General features: G+C 39.3%; 1 protein-coding gene across 1 annotated transcript; it reads left to right on the top strand.

The window, feature by feature from the left end:
• The first annotated feature begins 7,469 nt into the window (after positions 1-7,469).
• On the top strand, positions 7,470-20,593 carry ABHD12B (abhydrolase domain containing 12B). The gene is made up of 13 exons (XM_072428449.1): positions 7,470-7,654; positions 9,338-9,462; positions 9,568-9,670; positions 10,722-10,841; positions 12,558-12,588; positions 13,302-13,347; positions 13,425-13,554; positions 14,253-14,290; positions 16,022-16,101; positions 17,581-17,663; positions 18,521-18,599; positions 19,774-19,895; positions 20,307-20,593. Exons 1-13 carry the CDS (start codon positions 7,545-7,547, stop codon positions 20,326-20,328), a joined length of 1,089 nt encoding a protein of 362 aa, XP_072284550.1. The 5' UTR covers positions 7,470-7,544; the 3' UTR covers positions 20,329-20,593.
• The last annotated feature ends 230 nt before the right edge of the window (positions 20,594-20,823 follow it).

Genomic DNA, 20,823 nt, shown 5'->3' with positions numbered 1-20,823 from the left:
TCCATCGGAAGATTCTTGGCATGAGATTCGGCTAGCCATGTGATTCACAGATACAGAATGATGGTGCTGTCATCTTTATCTAACTCGACCGTATTTCTCTACCAGAGTTCCTCCATGGATTGCTAGGGGATCCTTGACCAATTTGTGTCCCTCAGGTCAGTTAACTCAGCGGTCCCCAACCTTTCAGACCTCACAGACCTCTAAATTCATAATTTTAAATCCCGCGGATCATTAATATGAATTTGTTAAAAGAGATAAATACATTTGTAACATAATGATCTTCCTAATGGTGCTAACAAGGACTGTGGCGGCTCTGATTCATTGATTAGCTCACGGTTTAGTGAAGTATTACTATTGTTACTATTATCATTAGTTGCATTATCTTTGGTGTTACTAAAGAAATACAAAATATTTGTTTGCTTTTTCTCACTCATTATGGATTTATTTCATTCCAATCTAAGACCAAACAAGAAATGATAATTATCAAATTAAACTATTTGTTGCCAATAAATATAACAGCTATAGAAAATACACAGCTAAGGACATACGTACCTAAAAGAGCATCTGAGAAATAAATAAAATAAAACAATCAGATGAGAATCGGTATTGGCAGAGCGGGGTGACTGTTGTAATGGTGGAAACAATACTGAAGCGTACGGCTCGGCAACTTAACACTACACTGACGTCACGCTGCGCCTCCTTTGTTTTTCCGTCTCTAGTACAGTTTGTGAATTTAGTGCAAAATAAAGGCAAAAATTGTCATTAGGATTTCATTAGAATATTATTTTTATTTTATTATTAAAACCTAAAAATAAAAAATATTTTCTCACGGACCATTGGTGACTGCTGGTTTAAGTGACACCAATGATCTTTTTGGCTATCTGTAAGGGTGACATTCTTCCCACTGACCATTACACTAATACACTGTAAGCTGTGCATCTAGTAATTATAGAAGAGGTTCCCCAAAGACCTGAAAGTTATTTAAAGGGTTCCCCTATAAAATGATCAAGAAACACTGCAGTCAGATGTGTGTAAGGTGAGATTATTTAGTACCTTTTCACCTTTTTCAGGTACATTCATCACCTACATATAGTAGGCGAGTTGGGGAGAACCCATCTAGTGTAAGGTGACCTCCCAACTTAGTTGAAGGGAGCAGCCAAACTCTATGTATGTGTTGGGATTGTTAAGATCTTCCACATGTGACATCTTTTCCCAACTAGAAAGGGGAAATCCCCCATTTGGCATTATTGTGACTTTCCTCCACGGTTACATTTGAACACCCAACTTTGCATGGAAAACTTTTGCTGGAACATTTATAAAAACTTGATTCCTCTACTGCCATGTAAAACAAAGTTCACACGTTTGCCAACTAACAGCAAACGATCCAGGTTTGCCGGATCACTCAGGTTACCCCGCGATAGTCTATCTTCTCCAGTCTTAGAGACTTTTCATAAATCAGGCCCATGATGCGACTTGACACATATGCCGAGATTTCAATATTTTCCAGAACTGTTGCTCTGTATGAGTGTCAAAAATAAAAAGTGGGTTGCTGTTGAATTTACTGTACCGTCGCTTCTGATCCAATCATTTTTGCCCATGTGATTATCAGATTTAAATCCAGTTTATGCTGCAGGAACTTGCTTCTAAAACATAACAGACCCTCTGTGATATAAAATCATTACCCGATTTAAATTAAAAACCAAATCACAAAGACGACTTCCACGACCGAGCGTGCAGGATTGCTGAATAGATGGCTGTAATCCGCTGCCTTAAAGGGGAACAAAAAGTCATTGTGATTCACCGAAAGAAAAAAAAATCCATCTTCAGCAAGAGGAATTACACCGGATAATAATCCGGTTATATTTCCTTTAATACAGGGAGCTATTTATTATGTGAGATCTTCATCCCCAAAATTGTATTAGCAATGAATGGAGAGAACTGTAGGCTTCGTTATAAACGGATTACAGCAGCTGTCACTGAAGTTCTTCTGTTTTACTTTTATAAGAACCACAGATGAGAGCTGTCAATCAGCGGATTTCCCTGCAGCTGCCTGTGAAGCTGGAAGTGGCCTTTAGGTGGCTGCAGCGAGAGTCAGATTGAAGTTTTATACAATGTACATGTATGACCTAATTATATATTTTAATGCTGGGATGTGAAGAAGGTGGTGACCCCTGCAGTGGGGGGTGTCAGTTAAGCTAGAAGACTAAGGTCATCTAGTGGTCAAAATTTGTTACTGCAAGAGACCGCTCTGCAAAGGTGGAGGGTATTGCAGCCAAAGCTCCAATTTCTACACTTCCAAGGGGGGCTTTAAAAAAGAAATGCTGGCACTGTGCTAAATCCTAAAGTCGTCTGTTTAAAGAACTTTAGAGAAGATCCCCTTCGGCTTTTTATCAGCCACATCTTGCCTTCATGCACTTACTGCATCAGCAGCTGCCCATCATTGGCTGTGTGTTGTGTGTCAGGGTGGCTGCTTGTAGTCTGCACCAGGGTGGCAGTTCAGGGGCAGTGTGATTGTACTAGGAAGTGCCTAAAAAAGAACCTGCATGGCAAGATCACAAGGAATTCTTTTATTCAGTTTAGCAGGGCTTTTAGATATTTGAAAAGCACTCTCCCTTCTTCAAATCCTAATTAAATAATTATTTTTACTGACTACTGTGTAGTAGAATAGCATGGTGAAAAAGTAGGGTAAATATGCATGAATGGTCAGCATGTTATCTAGTCACTAGTAGAGGAGGCCATCTAGTGGTAAAGAGTTGTTACTACAAAGGACAGCTCTGCAAAGGTGAATATTATTGCAGGAAAAGCTGCTTTTTTTTTATTTCAACATCTCCCATCTTCAAAAACTTTCCATCTTTGGAGCCTTTAAAAAGGAGATATAAGCATTGTGCTAAATGAGAATGTTGTCTCTTTAAAGAACTTTAGAGAAGATTCCTTCAGCCTTTATCAGCCACCACTTGTCTTCATGCACTTACTCCTTCATCAGCTGCTCATTTTTTGGCTGTGTGGGGTGGCTGCTTGTAGTCTCCACCAGAGATGCAAATGGCAGAGTAACAATGCAGGGGCATTGAAGTTTTACTTTGTACTATGTAGTCTCTAGACATGCACCTGCATGGCTTTAATCAACCTAGCAAGACTTTTAGAAAGTTTTTGGATAGCATTCAAATCCTAATAACATGATTCTTATTACCTTCTTTGCAGTGGAATAGTATGGTGAATGGTAGGGTTAATATACTGTACATCAGGGGTGCCTAAAAGGTAGATTGCAAAGGCAACGTGAGTAGATCTTGGAGCCCTGCCTTTCAAAATAAACTCGACTGCACACAGGAGTTATTAAATGCAAGTTTTTTTTGTTGGTAGATAATTTTGACTTGGTCATTTTAAAAGTAGCTCGCAAGCCACAAAAGTGTGGACACCCCTGCTGTACATGAATGTTTAGCATTGCTAGTAAAAAGTAAACCCCACTGGGGAAATGTTCCCATGCTCCCTATGTAATTACCAGGAGAGGAGGACATCTAGTGGTGAAACATTGTTACTGCAAGGAACAGCTCTGCAAAGGTGGAGATTAGCATTATTTTTATTATTATGTCTACACCTTCAATGGGGGCCTTTCAAAACTTAAATATTGACATTGGGTTAAAAAAAATGAAGTTTTCTCTTTAAAGAACTTTTAGACAATTTCCCTTTCAGCCTTTGCTGAGTGTGCCAGGGTGGCTGCTTGTAGTCTGCACCAGACATGCATGGGGCAGGGTGACAATACAGGGACATTGAGGTTTTACTTTGTACTAGGACGTGCCTAGACAAGCACCTGCATGGCAGGATCAACAGATTTGGGGAAATATATCCTATGCTTCCTATGTAGTCACCAGGAGGATAACTTAGCAGAACTTCATCAAAAGGCACAGCAGAGTATTTGAGAGGGGAAAGTCTTTAAAGTTACTTTGGATTTATAAGCCCCCTTTTTTCTGTGTAGTCATCAGACCAGGAAATGAGAAACATTTTAATGGGTTCACAGCAATAAAAAAATAAACACTGACCTTTCCTTGTGATTTGGCTGTAGTTCCTATTTAAGCTGACCATATTCACACTTAGCTCTCTCATTAAAATAATAATATTAATAAACAAGATTTATATAGCACCAACATATTATGCAGCACTGTACATTAAATAAGGATAAAACTTGAAACTTCCTAATTTATTTTATCACAAACCATTTGGAATCATTGTTTCTTTTTCAGAACCCTTCTGCAACGCTCAATGCTGATTGGTTACCAAAGGTAGCCCAAACATTAATTGTTTCATTCGCTGGGTGTTTGCACATTCATTTTGAATGTGAGTTCTGTACTCTGCTCGCTGCAGCCGGGGGTTCGCCTTCCTTCCCTGGTGAATATCATATAAAGATGCAGCATTTTTCCTTTTGTTGCATTTTTCAGAATTTTTTGCCAAACTGGATATTATCGCATTTTATAGTAATGTCATTTTGGGCAAGGGCCAAATCAAGGCAGACATATTCCACTGATAGAAACTTTTTTTTAATATGCGACTTGAATAAATATTCCTATTAATTCTAAGATCAGGAAAATGCTTTGGTGATGTTTTGATACACTGTGTATTTATTTATTCAGTTCCAGACACAACAACGTTCTACAAATGTGCAATGGTATGAAAGTGTAACCCGGCGTAATGTGTTGAACGAGAAATGAGCTTCTCTTGCCTACAGAGGGAATTTGGAGTGGGTTCTGCATTTTGATGGCCGAGAGATAAATGTGGCATTGGCCAAATCTTACAATGAACACAAATGGGGCCTAAAGTCATTCTATAAAGTTACATTTTAAAGCCGACTTTGCAACAACGGCTCGCTCACACTAGGCTGCCCAGTACATGTTAGAAAGCCCTTTGGCATGGGTTGTGTTGGGAAAGCCTATTCAAAAGTCAACTGACCATAGCACACACAAAATTATTCACTTTAAGAGCAAAGTATTGCATGGCCATGGAAGGAATGAAATTGGTGCCTATAGGGATTCATAGCAAGGCAATGAACCAACGAATGTAATGCCCATTGCCAGATGCGTTTGCTATTGCAGTGGGGTGAACGAGCCACTTACATTGCCTGACATTCCTTAATCATTTGCTGAGCATAGATGTATCTGAAAAGACAGAAAGTTAGAATTTTACTACCATTACCCCTCTGTTGCTGGGTGTGATGTCAATGCCTTCATTGGGGATTCCTTTGTGTTAAAGAACAGGCAAATTCAGATTCTAGTCCAGGGGTTCTTAACCTTTTTATGACTCCAGACCCCCCAGTGAATTGTCCAATATGGTCCCATACCCCCTATACTTAACTGTTGAAATAATCCTCACCATGTATTATTTTATTGCCAATATGACTTCCAAATATGTCAACAGCTTGAATTTACTGTACTAGATATGGATAGCTAGGAAGAGAACATGAACAAAAATCATAAGCATTGAGACCTTTATCATATTTATTTACAAAAAGCTAAATTAAAAAATGACAAATATACAAACAGCTACAACTAATTTACAATTTACCTTGGGTTCACCAGTTTCACCTGTGTATTGTTATAAACCAATATATTTTACAATTGAGTATTACACAAAAGAAGAAAACAAACTTAATGTGCACGTATTTCAATATCTCGGCCACAGAACACAGACTTTCAGTAATCTAGTGAGATATTTGCTGCTGTTTTTGTGCAATCAAAGCATGGAATTGCGGTACAGTTACGGACAAAGCTACTCGCATGTCATCTGACACATAAAGCTGATTTCAGATTTAATAATGTGCTCAAGTTTAAATTAATACAGTAAATAAAATAAATCCAGTCCCATACCCCCATCATTTTCCCTATGGATACCCCCGGTTAAGAACCCCTGTTCTAGTCCTATGTAAGAACATCTTCATGCAAAACTTCCCTGCTCTGCATTCCACTGGAATCCTCTCGGAAGGATGGTGACCTTTGCTTAAGCAATATGGGGGTAGTGTAAGCATATTACTACATTTTATGTGTAGGTGGCTTGGATAGGGGGTCACAGAGTCAACGCAGACCATTTTAAAGGAAGTTCCTCTTTAAGAAGTGCTATCAGTATTGGGCTGAATTTACATGGCACAATACAAACCATCTAGCAGGCAGTTGCCCCATCCCAATAAACCCTATGGCAAGTGTTTACCCGCTAAATAAATGAGAGTTCTTGGCTCTAGGGATACCAAGGGTTAGGTGGGCAGAGGGGTTGCCATCTAGCAAGTCCATAGCCACTCCGTCAAGCAAATATTTTTTTGTGGTTTACAAACTGTAGAGATATTTTGGGGAGCATTTTATGTACTTGGTAGCACATGCAGCCAATTCGTTGTGCAATATTGCTTATGCTGATGAGAGAGAGAGATAGAAGAGGGAGAGAGCCATGAGCTCATCAGTTTTATGCTTTGCTTATCATTATCCAGTCAAAGGTTGGGGAATGGACAAGACCTGCAAATATTGGTGAACTGCGGCACATAATACGCAGGTCTTCTGCCATGCCAGGCTGTGCCAAGTGGAAGAGCTGGGTATATCTTGGGAATAAATTAGATATGTAATTACTCTGTCTCCAGAAAACCTCTCGCACCGCACATCTCCATAACATCAGGGGTAGATTTTACCGAACTATTACCTATTAAACTATTCAATATCTAATTAGTTCTACAGAGGGTGCATACATAGTTGGATCATAAAGTACAGATTCTCAGAATGAATCAGAGTCAAAGTGCATTTTGTTTGCAGTTACATTTAACTTGTGATGTGTGCTATTAGGCAAGACTTTTAGTTTTTAACTATTTCAAATCAGCACTGAAGTCTGAAAATCACACAGTAACTCTATGGCAATTACAGTCTATTTAAAGTTATTTTTCCTATCATTTACAAATGTTCCATACACTATTTACCACTTTTCCAATAGTTGATTGGAATTTTGATACTTTTTGTATATTTAATGAACAAATTATCCACAAATGGACAGAAAAAGTGGTTTCAGTGTGATGAATAACCAACTGCCTTGCTCAATCAATTTTCAATCAACATTCAACCTCAAAATCAATCCTATATCTGACTTAATTCTTTACCTTAAACTTAAAACTTTTTCTCCAGCAAACCTTCTGGTGAGTGGGGGAAAAAAATAAAAAAACAGAATAGGTCAAAGGGGGATTAATTTGTTCCCAAAGATGGCCTTCAACCATGATGCCATTCACTTTGGGCATCAGAACCAATTCACGCATGTTCTAGTTATAATCCAATAACACATTGGCTGATTTATACATTTGAGATAAAAAGTAACCAATATCCCATTTCTTATTGGCAAGACTCCCTGTTCTTAGTCAGAAGAAGTGACAACATTTTAGAATGGGTGTGGTCATTAGGACCGTGCAGACTAATAGAATCTGTTTGTGAAAGCCATAAATTCAGAGGAAGTAAAGATATGTGTTCTCCTTTGACCTAGTAGAGAATCTGTGATCATAGAAGCATTGCGGGAGAATTCAGACAGACACAGACACAATGAAAAGAAGAGAGTTGTCCCAAAAAGAGGGTCCTGGAGAAGAGACCTCCGGGAAAGGTCCAAAAGAAGACAGCCGAGGAGTTCCACACAAGAGTTCCAAGAGTAGACGGTGAGTGTGCGTACCTGGCGCTGCAGAGTTCAGAGATATTCTTTACGTTAACTCAATAATCTGTACTTTGCTCTGTGTATCTCTGCTAGAAATAACAGTGACCCGTACGATGAGTTGGAAGGAAAATATTTGATTCTGATATGTTGGGTTAAGCCGACACCGTGTAGATAGAATCCATCAATTTTGAACACTGTGGCATGAATCTCTTTTTTGGGATATGGGGGATATTATAGACGTGATAATATTTTTTACTTTCGTTAGTAGAGGTATTATTGCATTCAGTTGAGTTCAACATGGCATTTTTATTGGGAAACACAAATACAATATCAAATAATATCCAGAGCAATTTACCATCCATGGTATTGATCGACCACCAGAATGTGCTGGATTGCTAAGTCGTAACTGAACAATAAATCAAACAATGCGATCTAATACTCTTTGACGATTGGAATTTGGTGGGTTGCAAAGCTGTAATTGGGCAATATGGCATCAATAGCAGTTTAATAAAAGATTGAATTGGAATAGAATTCAGCATCTTTGTTCCCATTTCCTTGTGGTTGATCGCCACCACTGTAAGGGTCACATTTTTCAGGCAGACACATGGCTGCACCCCAAAAACACAATACCCATACATTTATAAATCACTGCAATGGGCTTTACAGAGGTGCATTTTGCAGCAGCAGGTTTGCAATCATCAAGGTGGTAAAGCCCAACAGAACCTAAGTTCTATGGGATTGCAATCCCTATTTAATGTACAGCGCTGCGTAATATGTTTGCGCTATATAAATCCTGTTTATTGTTATTAATAATAATAATAATAATAATAAATAGTTGCTTTGGCACTTTGCACAACGAAACAAAGAAAGATTCATCTTTGGAGGAAAACAGGTCATATGCGGGCACTTTGGGGAGCTTCGGTGGGATGACCACCACGGCCCAACCTTTACAAATGTTAATTGTCATGGGGTGTGGAGAGAAGTGCAGTGTAATAAAAAGTAAACCATGATATCTGCTCTCTGTGGGTCAGGAGAAGGGGTGCACCGGCTAGAGCCGTGGACCATGTCTCCCGTATGGATCCCAGGCTCAGGGCCATGGGCGGGTTGTATATCTGGAGGCTCAGACCTGCAATGGGAGAGTGGGTTCTGGCATCGTGACGTCACTATGGGGGAAGTTTCTTCCTTTTTGAGTGACACACGGCTACCCGCGCTTGTGCAGTCCGGAGTCTGTGGATTTAGTGGTCCACAAGCTCCAAAAATTTGGGGACCGCTGCTCTACAGCACAATAAAGTCTTTGATTACAGTATGATGACCATCAGGGGGACAGCCCTGTGTTGAACGCGTGCTTTGTGTTAGTGAACAAGTGTGAATGTGGCCTGACCCTTGTGTGCCCAGGGATTTTTGTCCTCATATGAGTACTTGTATATTTAGCAGAACCAAAACTGCCTGATATTATTAACATGTGTGTCAAATAAATATAACACCCTTTATCTGACTAGATTTCTAACCTCTTTTGATCCACTGTTCCTATTGACAGCCACCAGCTGGTCAATGGATCCATTAATGAGATCCAAATTGGATTTATGAGAATGTTCGTAGAAATGTTCCTTGGTAAACAATATTGTTTATTTTTATTAATGTGTTTTTTTACAGTTATCTTCATAAATGTTTCTTCTTTTCCCACCAGCCGTTCAAAATTTTTATTCTACCTGAAGGTGATTTTTGCATCACTTGTCCTCGTTTATATAAGTATCCCTTTTGTAATCCGGCTCTTCCCTGCACTACTAGGCAAAGTTGTATATTTAAATATGGGTAAGTACCAGATATGCAAGCTGTCTTTGTTAGACAGATGCCCATGTTATGATGTCTTAAGTTCTGCTACTCTCTCGGGTTTTAATTTGATTTATTCATTTTTAGTAAAATTCCCTCTGTTTGTGGACTTGAGCAATCCTGGAGAACTTATAAACCACACCACAAATTTTTATCTAACCACTGAGGAAGGGGTGACCATCGGGGTCTGGTAAGTGGTTGGACATGGTTTAAGCAATTTAATGTTGGCTCCATATTTCCATTGGATTCAGGGCAGCAAAAGCAAATTGATCCAGTTATACATTTGTTTAGTATATATGTTGGTACAGATTGACGTTTAAAAAGCCGGCCATCGATCATCTGGTTTCTTCAGATTTCCAGCATAAATTTTGATGCCCATTTTTAAATTTACACGGTTTTCTGGAGACACCATTTATGTTTTGATGGGGCTGTACTCAAGAATCAGCTGTTGGATCTTGATTGCATGTGCTTTCCTGCTCATTCCTTCTCATTTATTTGCTGCTGTACAGCCCCCATTATGGATTCAGCATCCATTTAAAGGACTGTACAGGTAGTCATTTTCTATTAAATATATACAGCATCTATAACCATAAAAAATCCAGAATTTTCGAAAATCTGGCACTCCTCGGGTCCGGAGGTTGCCGGATTTTTTAAAACATTTTATTTTTATTTAAGTTATAAAAATTCATGTCCTTTGAATAGGAACAACAACATACAACAAACAAATTGGATACAAAACTCAGCATAGGCGCTGCACGAAAAAACATAGCATACAAGTAATACATACAAACAACTCCGTTATCACTTCAATACAGTTAGCCAGTCAACTCGGATTGGGTAAGCGTCAGATAATCCTAGCAAACCCTTTTTTTGAATGTCAACCTTTATTTAATGCGACTGTTAGAAATGTGTTTCTGTATATTTCTTTGAACCATGTAGCATAGCAATACCCATAGCAGGAGAAGACTGATAGACTCAATTGTCTCTCAATGATGGAATTAGCAGCGGGAAGCACACATTCTTTTTATATGAGCTTAATTCTAAGAAACAAATATTTGTAGTATTATAAAATATCAAACAATATGGGGTTAATTATAAGGACGCAGTTTGTAAGCATTATGGGTGATTTCATGGACGATTTGGTTAATGATATATTTGGTTTTATTGCACTGGATTTAGCGGTGATGGTCGGCCCTTGTACACGAATCATGCATATTAATCACACATATTTGTTCTCCTAGGCATACCGTGCCTGCCAGCAGGGGGGAAGAGGCGAGAGGAAGGAACCAGCGCTGGTTTGAAGAATCTCTCGCAGATGCCAACCCAATTATAATTTATCTCCATGGCAATGGGGGGACCAGGTGATTACAGGCTGATGTGCCGTAACCGGAGACCGGTGTCCTTTTTATTGCACATTGTTCATGTGAAGGGCCAACGTACTGGTGGAATTTTGAAGAGTCTCTGTGCTTTTTTTTATTCCTTCAATGTTTGTCCTTGTTTAAAGTAATTTTGCCTGTGCTGAGAAAAGCTATAGTTAGTTCAAAGGGCCCATGCATTGTGGGGCTGTGCAATGCAAGTGTATTAGGGGTGCGTTGGGGTAATCTATTGGGGTGCTATTGATAATGAATGCACCGCACTGGAGAGGTCTAAATTGGCCCTAAAAAAGGTAAATTTTGATCCCTGGTAAAAGTCCACCCCCACCCAAGTCCCCCTTCTCATTGCAAAGATTAGTTTACACTATCTACAGCAGCCACTCTCGAACAGGGTTCTTTGGAGTCGTTGGGGTTCCTTGAGCTATTGGATGGTGTCTGCCTTTTTTTGGGTCCAACACCACTTGGCAGAGCTAGTGCCATGATGGCAATGATCTTGTTAGCTGTCTGCAAAAGTGTACTTATGACCCACCACTTGCTTTACTCAATGACCACCAATGTAAAGGGGTATTCTTCCTACTGACCCCTGATTTGTTAATTTTTAAAAGGGTTCCCAAGACCCTGAAAAGTTATTTCAATGGTTCTTCTCGGTAAAAAAGGTTGAGAAACCCTGGTCTAGGGCAGAGGCCTCAATGCCTGTTGGGCTGCGGCTCTGGCCGGTGCACCCACTAATGGGGTCAGCAGAAGGACCCCGCTTGGGGGGAGGGTGCACGTTGGCCAGAGCTGTGGACCATGTCTCCTGGAGAATTTTCAGGCTCAGACCTGCGATGGGAGAGTGGCCGGGTTCTGGCATCATGACGTTACTCTGGGGGAAGTTTCTTCCTCTTTGAGTTACACACTGCTCCCCAAGCATGCGCGGTCCAGAGTCTGTGAAATTAGTGGTCCGCGACGTGGTTGGAAAGATTTACCTTACTTCCTATTCCTGTAGCAACCAAGGCTCTTTTTTGCTTCCTGATACTTCAGATTGTGGGCCTCCGCATTAACATATACAGTGTAAAGCTCATAGACTTACACTAAGGGAATAGAATCATAAGCCATACTGGTGGCATGGTGGGGCTTAAACCATGGCAGCGTAGGGTTGGTCTAGCAAGGCATGAAAAAGGTTGCCATCACCTGCAGGAACAAGAAGTAAAGTAAATATTCATCCAGAAGCACCATTTCCTAGACCAAACAACTAACCATTGCATTGGGGAGGGAGGATTATTTTGCCCCAGTTCAGCTTTAAAGGGTTTTCCCCTAAATTTCACTACTTTTTTACATTTTTAATGAGAAAGTTAATTTTATTTGGTCAAGCACTCACTAGATCACGACCAAACCTTTGGGGTCATGCATGCATTTGGTTCCTTTGCTCCAGTACCTCTTGGTGCTACAGTTAAGGCCTGTACAGGGGTAAAATGCATTAGCAAATGAGTCTGTGCCTGGTTGATCATAAGCAATAACTTTTTATGAAGCAAAGCAATTCTGTAGCCTATACTATTTGTCTGTATAGTAACCTACCACATATTTCAGCACCTCATGATCAGAACGGTGAAATTATTTCTGATTAGTCCAGGGGGCGATTACATTTTTTCACCTGATATTGTATCGAATAGACCAATTTGACCATTTTTAATTTTTCATGCCAACCTCTTCTTTTTCTCCTTTCAGGGCTCTGGATCACAGAGTACAACTAATGAAGGTGAATGTTATTCATGTCTGCACTGTGAATAGTTATCTTTAAATATATGTATGTAAAAATGTCTAGGTAGCCAAAACATCTTTCAATTTTTTTGGATAAAAGTGGAACTCAATTGGGTTTTTATTGCTGTCCACGACCATATTGGGTAGTCACCATCTCCCTTGATCTGCTGACTATTGATAGAGAATGATGGGAAAACCTAAACTGACACCAGAACAAGAAGTATGGGGATATCTTCCAATGAGTGGCCTGAAATTGCCTAAAAACTGGTGGTGGTGACCAACTTTTTTACTTTGTAGAGATTTCTTGCTGTGCTCATTGGACAAGAAGTAAAGGCAAATCTCACCAATAAGACATAGGGAGTTTAAATCCTACACTGCTCAGTCCAAAACTAAAAAATATATACACTTCACAACACATAAAAAATAATGGCTAAAACCAGGTGTGGATGAAACCCGTTAGCAAGGTCATTTGAATTTTTGCACTTTTTACTCATTGATAATGGTTGTATTTTCTCCTGGACATTTTTTGGACTACAGGAAGTCCCCGGGTTACATATGAGATAGGGACTGTAGGTCGTAACAGGTACGTTATTTTAATAAATGCAAAAAATATGAGGTGTGTATAAATTAATCTACAGGGGATTATTATCTCACCTGTGTCAGCTAAAACTTTTTATTTGTCATCCTGATGTGTTGTGGAATCTCTTACAGGTGCTCAGTAAAGCTGGCTTCCATGTTCTGGCCCTCGACTACAGAGGTTTGTGACTCAGAAAAAACCCAAACTGTAGCCATGTGACAGCACCCGCTCGTTCTCACTATTCCTTATCATTTCAGGTTTTGGGGACTCCACCGGTGTACCAAGCGAGGCTGGTGTGACCCATGATGCCATCTTTTTATATGAATGGGTGAAGGAACGCAGTTATCGGAACCCTGTTTGCATCTGGGGGCATTCTCTGGGTACGGGGTAGGTTCTGAAAATGGGGGACATTGGGCAGCCTTGTTGATGGACATCATCACTTGGAAGTTCTAACTTTGGTTTTAGCCATAATGGAGTGTGTGTGTTTGGGAAGGGGGGGAGGGGTCAGAAGGTGAGGATTTATCGGTGTCTTTGTAATCTATAACAAGACACCCTTTTAATTCTTTTTGTGTCACTGAAGGTGAAGTCGACTGGCATTGACAAAACAAGCGAGAGCCAAACCCTGGGCCATTGTTTTACTATTACTCCCATGTATTGCTGTATAGATTCCACTTGATCTCCATTTTAATATGATGTAGATATAAAATCACCCCAAGGCAGGCCCACCCTTTGCTAGGTTTATGGATAAGAGATTTTCCATACCACTGTGATTTCTAGTTGCAGAATGTATAAAAAATTAATACTAGCATATGAGATTCAGGGAGATTTACCTGTTCCATATTAAGAAAAAATAAAGGTCTGAATCTCCCTGAAGATATCATTAAAGTAGATAAATCCTAAGTACAATTGTTTGCCATGTATACTAAAACATTGTCTTTGAAAATGAAATCGCTTTCAGTTATTTTTATTAAAACATTTGCAACTTTACTAGCACCATATTGTTGGTCTTTTACTTGTATCCAAAAGAAGAAAGAGGTTTGCTGTACATATGACATTTATTTATTTTTTTTTTTTCTCATTGACAGTATTGCCACAAATGCAGCCATAAAACTACAGGAAAAAGGTCAGCAAAGACGTTAAGCAAATAATAGTAATAAACTGTGATATAAATAGAAAATGTACATGTAAAAGCCACACCAGAAATCGCCACCTTAATGCACCCCTCCTGGCTTTAATGTGTTCTTGAAGGTTGAACTTCCCCACTTTAGGGGTAGGAACGGCCATTAGGCAAGATATGCAAAAGGCGGAATTGGACCCTTGGCTTGGTAGCCGCTTTGCTTTAGTCCATTCTGTTGATTTTTTAATAAGGACTGCAATAGACACAAAGTTAATCACATTCTGTGCATTGTGTATACTGATATAATCTCATAACACACCAACTGCCTACAAGTCTATTCTGTCTTCTGAAATTCCTGAAAGGTGAACCCAGCTCCCTGCTTAGCAAACTATTTCTTTGGTTATCACATCAGTATATAGTTTGTAGTTGGGCCTCCTAAACATCGTCCAGGCTCCTGCCAAGGCTTGCCTTGTGTGTAGTCCAGCTCTGCATTAGAGTAAATCCTAACAAACCCACAATATTCCTGTGCAATGGAAAGTACCATTGTGCAAGTGCTTGCAAGGAAAACAAATAGTAAGTTGGATGTAGGTTCAGGGTTGATGTACAGAACTTTGGAGATTCTCTGGTGGTCAAAGACAAAACCAGGGTCAGGGAAGCACAGTGCAAAGGCTTTTTTGCAATTTCAATTTACATAGAACCTGAAGTTCACATTTGCCGCTCCAAAAAAAAAAAAAATCTATGCATCAAAAATATTTACTTACATTTGTTTGGCACATAGGCTGTATTCCCAGTATACCATTGCTTTACCAAGGCTATGAGAATCTGACGTGTGCACAGTGGTTGCCCAACATAATTTATGGATCTGTCAGGAACGACTGCTATAGAAGTCAAAGGAGGAGAGCACAGTCGGGTGCCATTCGCTCATCCTGCCCCTTTCCTCTCCATAGAACAGAATAAGTGCTGTGTGTAACAGTGCTCATTCATTCTTCTGTTGTGCAAGGTACGACAGCACCCAGCCTTAAAGTGGAACTAAACCAAAAACAATGACATTTCCCTTTAATCCTTCAGGTTCCTCAATGGCACTGGTGCTTCCTGTGATCCGGTTTAATGACATAATGGAATTCCTCTACGTCTTGTCACTGGGGAAGCACTGGGCGCTGCCATCTTCCTTCTTGGCCTTCCTTGGTCTTGGCACATCACCCGATCTCGCACTGCGCAGGTGTTGGATTGTGTGACGAAGCCCGATGTAAAGGGAACAAAAAAGGGCTGATCTCGCTGCGCTTGCATGAGATCAGCATCTCTTTCCCCTAATAGAAAAAATGTCCCTTCTGCGCATGTCCGAGATCTCAGGCATGCACAGAAGGAGCACCCAGAGCCTCCCGGGATGTGTGACACCGGTATCCCGGGAGATGCTGCACCCTTTTTCTTTAAAAAGATGGGTGTTACACTTAAAAAAAAAAAATTATAAAATTTTACATAAAAGGGTTGTCTACCCTTGTAAATGTTGAGCTTAGGTACGCTTTAGGCTTCCAGTCTTCCAGCATGAAGTAGGTGTAGTGCAATAGTATAGTATTCTGTCAATTCTGTAATGTTTGGCAATGTTTTAATAGTTATAAGAGTCCCAAGCTCGGTTGTAAATAAAAACTACAATTTATCTTTTTTTAATGAGCCATCATGTTGGATGCATTATAATAATTTTTTCATTGATGTAATGATTTACGATTTGTCACCATGAAGGGAATGAACCTGAAGCTGTCATCTTGGAGGCACCGTATACCAACATCCGAAATGCTGGAGCATATCACCCTTTTGGAAAGGTCTGTGACTATACCATAAAGTTTAAAAAAATTTACCATAGCAAATAGTGTGTTTGTAATCCCTCCAAATGACTGAGTTTAGATGTTTCTAGGGAAGGATGATGACATAATAAAGTTTTAGATAATTCTGCTCTTCTAGCTTTGTAGTAATTGGAGGGTGCAGACCTGTTTGCCTGCCCCTTCCCCTGTGTACAATGCCAGCTCCATAAAGACATGAAAGACACGGTTTATTGAGTCTAATGTGGAGGAACCTTAATGTCCTGTACAAAGCCCTGACCTCAACCCTACTGAGCACTTTGGGGATGAATTGGAGCAGAGGTCCCCAACCTTTCGGACCTCACACTCACATACCACTAAATTCATAATTTTAAATCCTGCAGACCATTTATGTGAATTTTTTTTTTTTAAAGATAAATACATTTGTAAAATAATAATCTTCCTTATGGTGCTGACAAGGACTCTGGAGGTTCTGATTCATTGATCAGCTCACGGTTAAGTGAAGTATTCCTATTGTTACTATTATCATTAGTTGTATTACTAAAGAAATGCAAAATATATGTGTTTGCTTTTTCTCACTCATTATGGGTTTATTTCATTCAAATCTAAGAAATGATAGTTATCAAAGTCAAACTATTTGATGCCATTAAATACAACAGTTAAAGAAAATACACAACTAAGGTCATACTTACCTAAAAAAGCATCCGAGAAGTAAACAAATAAAACAATCGGATAAGAATCAGTATTGGCGGAGCGAGACGACTGTTGTAATGTTGGAAACAATACTGAACAGTACGGCTCGGCAACGCTTGCCTCATACAACTTAACACTACACTGACGTCACGCTGCGTCTACCTTGTTTTTACGTCTCTAGTACAGTTTGTGAATTTAGTGCAATATATAAAGGCGAGAATTGTCATTCAGAATATTAGAATTTATTAGAATATTGCTTTTGTTTTATTATTAATAAAACATATTAATTGCAAATAATGTCCAAATGTTTCCGTGGACCACCAAACTTTTCCCATGGACCACTGGTTGGTGACCACATAATTCGAATGCCAATTGTAAACCCAGACTTCTCATGCAACATCAGAGCTAACCTCACAAATGCTCCTTTGGCTGAATATCAAACCTGAGTTATACCCCCGCATCTCTGGTATCCATTATTAAATACAACATCCTGAGCAGAGCTGGGATTTAACACAAATTTTTACATAATTTACAAGGAATTCATACTTTTCTTATATAATATACCCATACATGGAACTAAAGTTTTTCCCTTTAGAATAGCATAGTAGTGAGTGAATTGTTGTCCAAAAAAGAAAACTTACAGCTGTAATCTATTTTTTCCCCTCATGGTACTTTAGGTTACTTTCAATTTTAGGCAGCGCTACAGTAATGGTTGGTGGTGGCAGTGCTGCTGGGGATATTTCATGATCTTGCAATGTGACTTTCTAACTATTTTTTTTTATCTGCTAGGTGTATCACGTGTATCCCGGATTTGAATACTTTTTCCTTGATACATTTGCACTGAGCAGCCATGTGTTTCCGAATGATGAAAAGTAAGTTTATTGTGTGAGCACTTTTTTGGTGTAAAATAAAATAGAGAACCGTTTTCCTTTTACCCAAATATAGTCATCTAGCTATTTTATATCTTTGATATGTTTCCTTTATGTAAGTTATTGGATATCCTAATCTATAGAGTTGGCTCCCATCCCTGCCTTTGTGGCTATGCAGGCTGCATTGTTTTGGGAAAGCTGCAAGATTTGGGATTGTGTCTCTGGGGATGATGTTGGATGAGATGATCTGCATCAAATTTGGTGCTGCCAAATCCCAGAGTGTTCAGTAGGGTTGAAGTCAGGGATCTGTGCAAGCAAGTTGGAGTTCCTCATTCAACTATATATTTATTGAGCTGGCATGTACACCTAGGAACAGTCATGCCGGGACAGAAAAGGACCTTCCCTAACCGGTTGCCACAAGGCTGGATGAGTTCTGGTCCATATCTGGTGTTTAAATTAAATCCAATTGTGTCTAATGGGGTTTCGGTCAGAGCTCTGATTAGGTCACTTGAGTTCCATCACTCCAACCAATAAACCTTGTCTTTACGGCATTGGCTTTGTACACATGGGCTTAGTCAACTTGGAGGGAAAAAGAACCTTTCCAAACCTGTTACCACAAAGCTGGATAAAAAGCTATAGTTCATATCTGGTGTTAAAATTAAATCCAAATGTGTCTAATGAGGTTGAAAACACACCAAATGCATCAAACCATGTCTTTATGGCATTGGCTTTGTACACATGGGCACAGTCAACCTGGAACAAGAAAGGGTTTTCCGTAAACTATTTTGGTTGGCAGGACACATTTGTCTGCAGTGGCTTTATACGATAAAACATTATATTTGGTAATATTTGTTTTGCAGCGTTAGAGTTATGACCAGTGCCCTCTTGATCCTGCATGCAGAAGATGACGATATTGTTCCTGTATCAATGGGAAAAGAGGTGAGTTTGTGGATCCACATAATCTGTAGGTGTTAGACTATAGTAAGGCATTCTGTTACCTTTATTTCTGGCAAACTAGCAACTCAGTTAGTGATGGGCAACCAGCTAGAGCTGAGGATTTGGCCATTACAGTCTACCTTTAGACAAAAGGCTACGTACACACGTACAAAAGAACGTTTAATGACCGATCAACTGATATTCGTTAACAAAAAAAGTGCTCAACGACGACGAATAAGGAATGTTGCTGGAAACGAATGACTGTCTGATTGGGGGATCTGATTGGGCAACGATCGTTCGCTATCTATTGTGTGTATGGTTGTTCAGTGATCGTGGATTGTTCTGCGGTACACTTTCTCCTGTAGGCAATGTGTGTACATTTATTAGTGGATTATATTTGAACAATCATATCCTTACAGCACGTACACAATTGTGCACAATACAATCGTTTAAAATAATAGTTGATCGGTTGTTAATCATTCGTTTTCTAATGATAATTATTGGACGTGTGGTCCTAGCCTTAGACTAGTCAACTTGCATAAGGAAATAGAACAGCAGTGAGTTTTTTTTTTTTTTTTTATTACAGCAAAGTGTGAGACGTTTTATGGTGGATCACTATATATCCAACAGAAATACATAAAGGAACCTATAGAGTCTGGTTTAAATACACATGCCTTTGTTTTTATAGACAGCATTTGGTTATCCTAGACTGAAGAGTGCACATGGCCATATCTAAAATAGGTCATTGACATATATTGCAAGTACACTGTGCTTGTTTATTGTTCAAAAGTAAAGCTCAAGGTCAGCTCTATACCATATACTACATATTACTGTGCAGGTTTTATTACACTTTATTGGTATTCCCCTATTGGATATATTTTTGGGCTTCACATGTTGTTTTTAAAATGTTGCCGATTGCTGTGCACACAGAAGAGACCTGAATAATAATGGCCACTGAAGTCACTAAGATCTAGTTGCAACTGCCTGGTATGCATCATGCACCCTAAACCTACATGAAAGTACATGAATGCTTCCAGTGTTCTGCAAATTTTGTAGTTGTAATGAAAAACTTTTTTTTTTTAAGTGGGTGGAATGTACTGAACTGGTTTATGATGGGGAAAAAAAAAACAAAATTCAGATTTTGCTTCTTTGGCTTTAACATTCCCTTTATTTTCAGCTCTATGAAATAGCCCTAGTTGCAGATAATTCAAGAAAGGTGAAACTGGTATTGTATGCCCCCAAGCTGGGATACAAACACGAGGACATTTATAAAGACCCCAAACTGTCAGGGAAGCTTTGGTGAGTATACCATGCCTGAATCTTTGTGCTTCAAATGCAGAAAAACAAAGCAAAAGTCTGCAGTTATCCCATTTACTTTGTGCAGTTTGGAAAACACTGAAGTTGCTTCTAATGCCTCATGGATGCAGCCAGTCTTTGCTGCATTTAAATAATTTTGACAAAGAATCTGATAGATGGAGGGCAAAGGAATGGTGTCGTCCGGTCATCAGAAGTGAGGATATGGCTGTATAGGGGGCTTTTCACCACCGAACTGGAGCCATGAAAATACAAGCTGGTAAAACAGCCCCCCCATCTAAATATTTCATCTGGGTTTAGGCTCATTGCTTTCATCTTGAACTATGAACTCCATTAAGCCATTACCAACCTATCTATCTTCCTGGGATTAAACTAATGCAGTGTCTTCTCTTGCAGGGCTTTCCTGACCAACATCTGAAGCTGCCACATTCCTTGAGGGATTAGTTTTTTTTCAAATTTCTATATTGTTAGAATTATTTCCATTGATAATAAAAATGATGATTGTTTGTATATATGTGATAGGTATACTTGTTTTTGGTTAGTAACTATCCAGATGTTCTAACATTCAATGCATTTCTTACAGACCCTGGACAGGGGTCCAGAAAGGGAATGTGAAGACAAAGTCTTCTTGGGGTACCTACCTGTAAATAAGCTCTTTCAAATAAATATATATTTAAAAATTATAGTATTCCATATGAGAGGTTTCAATGTAAATTGGTGTCTAGAAACCAAGATATGATTTCTCAGCATCATTACAAAATAAGTTTAGATAGTGTAGTGCCCCCCCAAATATATAAAAGGCCATTTGTAATTTGTTTAACCAATTCCTACATTTTCTGGATCTGGTATGTTTTCAGAGTAGCTTTCCTTTTATACCCATGACACTTTAGGTCAAAATCCAACAATGGCCAAA

The sequence above is a fragment of the Pyxicephalus adspersus genome, chromosome 12 (assembly GCF_032062135.1).
Source record: "Pyxicephalus adspersus chromosome 12, UCB_Pads_2.0, whole genome shotgun sequence".
Classification (NCBI taxonomy): Eukaryota; Metazoa; Chordata; class Amphibia; order Anura; family Pyxicephalidae; genus Pyxicephalus; species Pyxicephalus adspersus.
This window is presented reverse-complemented; position numbering and strand designations above follow the sequence as displayed.